Source organism: Apium graveolens, chromosome 3 (assembly GCF_009905375.1).
Source record: "Apium graveolens cultivar Ventura chromosome 3, ASM990537v1, whole genome shotgun sequence".
NCBI lineage: Eukaryota > Viridiplantae > Streptophyta > Magnoliopsida > Apiales > Apiaceae > Apium > Apium graveolens.
This window is the reverse complement of record NC_133649.1, coordinates 266,317,821-266,325,467: the sequence shown is the minus strand read 5'-3', so window position 1 is coordinate 266,325,467 and position 7,647 is coordinate 266,317,821. Positions and strand designations below refer to the sequence as shown.

Genomic DNA, 7,647 nt, shown 5'->3' with positions numbered 1-7,647 from the left:
GAAGTTGAGAGCTGATAAGGAGCCACCACTTATCCTAATCAATCTAAACCACCAATTAACGCATAACCACCACACACCGCTTGATTTTCTGGCAAAGAACCACCATCACAGATCTTGATTCCGGAGAGAAACCTCAAACTTTGTTGTTACCAAATTCCTTCGTCAACAAATTAGCGCTAGAAGGAAGGAGGGGTGCTGATCAAGATTATAATCTTAGGAGGAAAAGATGTCTTACAATTGTGATGGACGTTCTCATGATGGAAATGATAGCAGATCCGAGGGAGATGGTAAGGGAGGTTATACTCGGCATGAACCATACGTGCCCAAAAACATAACGGATCCTCCGCGAGCTCCAGATATGGGAGGAACACCGCCAGTTCTCATCAGCAATGTTGATATCTTGGAGCAGCTGTATCGCATGGGGGACACTCTGAACAACTTTAACTCAAGGTTGAGCACAATGAAGCGTCGCAAAATAAGGAGAGGTCGTCGTGTCCCCCACCATAGACATACTACGGGCAAAGCTCCCATGGTTGACGGAGACACTCAGGATATTCACAACCGAGCTAATGGAGGAAACCTTTGAATCACTCTGCGGCGCTTGGAATACTTTGATGATGTCGAGCCTATTGTGGAACTTATCGATGAGGACATCGATGGGAGAGAGATGCCTTGTATCGACAATCAGGTTGTCCCGCATCTCTATAGGTCTGGGCGTATGGTGGACGAGCGTCACCGTGTGGAGAATATCCAGAATCAAGATGAGGAAAGAAGGGATTTTTCAACCCTGAAGAGGAGACTTATCATAAGGTTGGAAGATGACGATTTGAGGATGTTGTTGCTAGAATGGCAAAAGGTAGGAAATGGTGGAGAAGCGAGGCCCCATAATACAGTGCGTGTGCCTGCTACATATTCAAGGGATGATAGGGTGTGGCACCTAAAACATGAGTGTGCCTCTCCACGTGGAAGGTTTGGGAATTATGGTCGAGGCTATCCGAGGAATGGACGGGGAATTATGGGATACCATCATGGAAGGGCTCTATATCATGGGAGATGAGAGGGCGCGCTCTTAGTGGAAGAAGCCCCTGTCATTTTTCCTATAGCTTCTCACAGTGCTATGGGCAATGGCTCCAGGACGCGTCCTCATGACAGGGACGTCATCCGAATTCAAGAAAGGTTGCAAAACAACGTTGAAATACCAAGACGTAGCCAGGAGGAACCTCGTGCAGAAGGGGATGTACAAAATCAAGATGGGAATATACCACAGCCGCATCCTCAAGGTGAGGGGCGACAAGATCCACCAGTACACCCGGGGGTAACCAAGGGGAACAACAATAAGTTGTGGAGCAACCCCAACAACTCAATGTTCAAACCATTCCTGAAGTTGGAAAGCTTAATATGAATGATCTGAAGAGGCTGCTCAACTATCTGGAAGGAGGAAGGGTTATAGCGACTGCGCAAGCCCCATCCACCGTCTCTGCTATAGTAAGGAAACACAGTTACCGTTGGAAATAGAAACCCAACCAATGACTTGCAATTTCACTGAAAATATGACCCCGTGGAGTTCTTGGGACGTTTCAACATAGAAATGGATGTATATCAAGTATTTGACTTGGTGCGGTGTCGTCTTTTGGCAGCCACCTTTAGAGAAGGTGCCCAACAGTGGTTTCAGAAACTTGGTCCAGGAATTATCATGCCGTGGGAACAAATGATAACCTTGTTTTTGACTCATTTTTAAGATGCGGTGAAGTATACCCCACCTATCACCACACTAGCAAGCATGAAATAGAAGAAAGAAGAAAGCTTGACTTCAGACTTTAAATGGTTCAATACAGAGTCCACCTTGGTGAGAGGCGCGACATATGAGAAACTGAAAATACTCTTTATAGCTGGTCTACGTGTGGGAACATATTTCTGGAAATAATACAAGGAAAAGACCTTGTTTCATTAGATGATGTACTTGCGTAGGATGAATCTTTCAAAGCGATCGAGTAGTCGCTCGCCGAGACCAGAAAGAATGATAACACCAATAACTCAAAGGGGCAATCTAAGAGGAGGGATATGTCTGCAAGTCGAGAATATCGACGGACTCTTGGAGCCCCAACAGGATAATTGCCACGAGCATGCAGAGAGAGTGGAGTCCCCCATTGAATTATAAAAAAGGATAAGCAATTATATTCCCTTGGCGGCATCCATTGATTACATCTTTGAAGTAAACAAGAACATGAGAATCTTCAAGAAACTAGACCACCTGACCTCATGGCATAGTAGAGACAAGAAGAAGTACTGTGAGTACCATGAGTCTACCGGACACGATACCCATGAATGCCGTCACTTAAAAGACGAAATCGAAGAGTTGATCAAGGCTGGGTATCTGGGGGAGTGGATTGACAAGGTGAAGCGACGCAGTGGAAACGATGACAAGGGGAAAGATGAGAGGCATCCCCCACAATAAGACATTGATGAGAAGCTAGCAGATGTTAAGTTCCAAAGGGCTGGAAGTATTAGAGCAAATTTTGGGGGACATCCATATTGGAGAGGAATGCTAGAGAAGCGCGACATCAACCACTCACCAACATTCATAGCTTGGAGGATAGACCACCGAAAGTTTCAAAGGGGAGTCTGCTGATATTACTTTCAGGGAAAGGGAGTCAAGATGGGTGCATCATCCCCATAACGACGAGTTGGTGATAACTATTCTTATTGGGACGATGAATGTACATCGAGTCTTCATGAACAATGGAAGCTCTGTGAACATCTTGTACTACAACACGTACAAGAAATTGGGTTTCCCAGATAGTGATATGAACTTTGAAGATGTGCATGTCTATGGTTTCAATGGGAAAGCAGTAAGGGTTATTGGTTCGATTAGGCTTCCTATCAAACTTGAGGAAGGAGCTACGTCTGTTACTCAAATGATAGAATTCAAAATTTTGGATCAAGAATTCATGAACAATGTGCTGGTGGGTAGACCTTGGTTACGGGCCTTCAGAGTAATAACCTCGATACATCACCTAATGATAAAGTTCCCTACGCCTAGCGGAGTAGGCAGCTTGAGGGGATCGCAATACGAATCACGTGATTGTTACCATAAGGCTGTTAAAGAATTTCGCAGGAGAAGGTATGAAGGAAAGGGCCTTCCCGAAGAGGATACGACATATATCCAAGTAAAGATAAATGGGGAAGTTCACACCCACTATTTTGTGGAAGACCCGGAGGAGGAAGAAGCTTGTGTGACTAACACCTCTGCTTTGGTGCTAGGGAATGTTTCGAGAATTCGTAGTGTGGAAGAAGTTTAAATCATGAAGGAGACGTTGTGCAAAAAGAGTGGAGAAAGATTGGAAGGAAGGAGTGAAACCTTTCAAAGCTTGAAAATTGACTCCAAGGTAGATGCTCCTCAAAAGGAGGATGCGTCCTTGGAGAATGAAATTGTACGAGAGGTTGATGCTCCTCAAAAGAAGGGCGCGCTCTCTTCACCTGCAATGTGTAAAACTATGTTTTGTCCTGAGGTGGATGCTTCACCTATAGGGATGCGCCCTCAAATTCAGGAATGGAGGTGGAAGACCCCCGAGACTTTGATTTAGATCTGGATCCTAGGATCCCAATGCCTGCTGAAAAAATAGGGCCAGCTGAGGACAAGATATCTACCCCTATTGACAAGGATGATTCGAGAAAGATATTGAAGGTGGGATCTCAGTTAAGCTATGAGATGGGAGGAAGGCTCACCCATTTTTTGATGAAGAATCTCGATGTCTTTGCATGGAGTCATTCAGATATGTTTGATATTGACCCGAGCGTAATGTGTCATTGTTTGAACATCTTTCCTAATTGCACGGGCATATGACAAAAGCGTCACCCGTTGAGCGGAGAGAGGGTAATAGCGTTAAAAAAAGAGGTAGATCGACTGTTGGAAGTTGAGCTAATCAAGGAATCTTTCTATCCTAAGTGGCTCACAAATCTGGTGCTTGTAAAAAAACCGAATGGGAAGTGGAGGACGTGTGTAGATTTCATAAATCTTAATAAAGCTTGTCCAAAGGATAGTTTTTCGCTGCCACGGATTGATCAGTTGGTCGATGCAACAGCGGGGTACGCCCTATTAAGCTTCATGAATTCATACTCCGGTTATAATCAAATTCCAATGTACGGCCCCGATCAGGAGCATACATCCTTCATCACTGATAGAGGGTTATATTGCTATACAGGGATGCCATTCGGGTTGATCAATGCGGGCGCGACTTACCAGAGGTTGGTGAACATGATGTTTAAAAATCAGATTGGAAGGACAATGGAAGTATATGTTGATGACATGGTCCTAAAATCAAAAGAGGCAAATGACCATGTCAAACATCTCATGGAGATGTTCACCATCCTAAGGAGGTTCCGCATGAAGTTAAACCCGCAAAAATGTGTGTTAGGTGTGGAGTCAGGCAAGTTCCTTGGATTCATTTTTAATCACAGAGGGATTGAGGCCAACCCTGCTAAAATTAAAGCATTGCTAGACATGAAGTCTCCCACAAGTATAAAGCAAGTGCAAAGCTTAACCGGAAGAATCACTGTATTGAATCTATTTGTATCTAAATCATTCGACAAATACAAGGAATTCTTTAAGGCAATTAAAGTGGCAGGGAAAGATTTTGTGTGGACACCGGAGTGTGAGGAAGCTTTCAGAAGGATCAAGGAACAACTGGGGAACCCTCCCATGTTGTCAAAACCATTGGATGGGGAGTCTCTAATTCTATACCTTGCAGTTTCAGAATATTCAATCAGCGCGGTGCTGGTAAGAGAAGAGGATGCGCAATAATCACCAGTATATTATGTGAGTAAGTGACTGCATGATGCTGAGACTCACTATACCAGCATGGAGAATATGGTCTATACGTTAACCCTCACATCAAGGAAGTTACGCCCGTATTTTCAAGCGCACAGAATTGAGGTTCGTACAGCATATCCCCTGCGGTAGGTCCTTTACAAACCAGAATAATCAGGAAAGATGTTAACGTGGGCTGTGGAATTGGGGCAGTTTGACTTGGAATACATGCCCCACACAACGATCAAAGGGCAAGCTCTAGCTGATTTTCTCTTGGAGTTTGATTCTGAAATTGATGATAAGGCTCTGGTAGCATTGCATCATCCCCATCCTGAAGAAGTGGTGGACTTATTGCAGAAAGAAGAGCCTCCACACCCATGGTGGATTTTGCATGTGGATGGAGCAGTTAACAATGGAGAAGCAGGTGCAGGTATAGTGTTTGTATCTCCGGAAGGCCATCATCTGATGAGCGCAATCCATTTTAAGTTCTATGCTACGAACAATGACGCGGAATATGAAGCATTGATTAATGGCTTGAAGATTATTCAGGAGATGGGAGTGCAGAATCTAATTGCGAAAAGTGATTTAGAATTGGTGGTAAACCAAGTAAATGGGGGATTTCAAGCTCGAGGACCGCGAACAAAATTGTACTTGAGGTGCACAAAGCAGATGATTGGAAAGTTCAAGGAGGTTAGACTGGAATGTGTACCACGAGAAAAGAATAGCAACGCGGATGCTCTGGCAAAAATGGGGTGTCAACAAGAAGCCGTGTTATTGGGATCTATACTCTTGGAAATCCAGGAGATTCCTAGTATCCCAGAGGTAGAGGTGATGCAAGTAGATGAGGCTCCCAAGGAAACATGGATGACGTCTATCCTTGCCTACATTCACAAGGGAACACTCCCTAAGGATAAATTTAAAGCTCGACGTTTCCGCTACCAGGCTGCAAAGTATGTGGTGTATGATGAAGTTTTATATAAGAGAGGCTTCAATCAACCTCTGCTCAGATGTGTCGATAAGAAGAGGGAAATTACATCTTAAGGGACGTACATGGAGGAATTTGTGGTAATCACTCGGAGGGTAACTCATTTGCGAGAAGGTTCAATGCCAAGGTTATTATTGGCCTATGATGAAGGAGGATGCTACGAACTTCGTTAGAGCATGCGATCACTGCCAACATTTTACAAATTACTCATCTATGCCAGAAACACATTTGACACCTATGGTGAGTCCATGGCCATTTTCCATATGGGGAATTGATCTTATTGGAGAATTACCGAAAGCTAAAGAAGATGTCAAGTATGCAGTGGTTGCAGTTGATTACTTTACTAAGTGGGCCGAGGCTATGCCATTGGAAACTATCACTGCGAAGAAAATCAAAGACTTTGTGTTCAACTATTGTATGCAGATTTGGAATTCCTTACAAACCTGTATCTAACAACGGAAAGTAGTTTGATAGCAAGGAGTTGCGACAACTATGTGAGGATTTAAAGATTAAGAAGGAATTCACAGCAATCTATCATCCTCAGAACAATGGATAAAGAGAGGTTGTCAACAAGATAATAAAGCATACCCTCAAGACCAAGTTGGCAGAACACAAAGGGAATTGGCCTGAAGAACTTCCAAAAGGTGTTGTGGTCTTACAACACAACTTGAAGGGCTATTACGGGGGAATCTCCATTTATGCTCACTCACAGGTACGAGGCTATAGTTCCTGTGGAAATTGGTTCGGGATCACTTCACACGGATCGTTACACGGAGAAAGATGCAGAAATAACTAGAGACTTCACTTGGATCTTTTGGAAGAAATAAGGGAGAATTCCAAGTTAAGGCTCACAGCATATCAATAGCGTGTCGCAAGGTACTATAATAAGAAAGTAAAGGGACAGCTTCTGAAGGTAGGAGATCTGGTGCTCAGGAAGGTGATACCAAACACAAAAAATCCCCAACATGGAGTGTTTGGAGCTAATTGGGAAGGAACAAAAAAAATAAAGGCAATCTTATGGAAGGAGAGATACCACCTTGAAGACTTGGAAGGAAAGCTTGTTCCGTGAGCATGGAATGCGGAGCACCTCCGAAAGTATTATCATTAAGGCGCGGTTGTGGCCCCTTATATATTATTTATATTTTCAGTTGATTTAAGTAGGGCTGTGCCCGAATCATAGACTAGAAGCAATAAAATTCCTCCTAGCCGTGGGAGTAGTGCATGTACTATCTTACCTTAGAACCGGTTCCAGGATCGTATTTTCAAATAAATTCCCCACAGAGCATAGTAGCCATGGGACCGATGCACTTTTTACACTGGAGCGCATTATTAATAAAGACTTTGAAAATTTCTTCAAAATTCATCAATTGTTTTTATTGATTTTATTGCAAGACAAAGTGTTTAAAAAATATATGACGCATCCTCAAGAAAAGACGTGTCCTGGAAACAGAGTTATGTAATGATAACTTGCATGAAAATCATGAAAGCGCGCCCTTATATCCCTCATGATGTTGATGATAGTTTATGATGCTTGAATTAAATTAGTAAGTAAGGTATATGCCTCCTGAAGTGAAGACGCACCCTAACAATATAACCCTTGGCTTATAGTATAAAGGGGTTAATATTAAAAACAGCTTATATACAAGAAAAACTAAGGAAAAATTGGAAACAGTTGTAATGGGGACGCATCCTCATTTGAAAAAGTATCCTGAGAGTTATCTTAGATAAACGAAAATGCGTCTTGACACGAAGACGCGCCCACCATATGACTTGTTAAAGGAAATTGATAAAAGATAAACATGAAAGAAAATGTGCATAAAAATAATTCAAGACAAAGAACCTTGGGAAAGCATCA

General features: G+C 43.0%; 1 protein-coding gene across 1 annotated transcript; it reads left to right on the top strand.

Moving 5' to 3' along the window:
* The first annotated feature begins 4,990 nt into the window (after positions 1 to 4,990).
* LOC141714990 (uncharacterized) lies at positions 4,991 to 5,848 on the top strand. The gene has a single exon (XM_074518480.1). The coding sequence runs from the start codon at positions 4,991 to 4,993 to the stop codon at positions 5,846 to 5,848; it is 858 nt and encodes a 285-aa protein (XP_074374581.1).
* The last annotated feature ends 1,799 nt before the right edge of the window (positions 5,849 to 7,647 follow it).

What these genes read in the sequence shown, in the direction of transcription:
- LOC141714990 (XM_074518480.1), top strand. Translation starts at nt 4,991, where the DNA reads ATGTTAACGTGGGCTGTGGAATTGGGGCAGTTTGACTTGGAATACATG.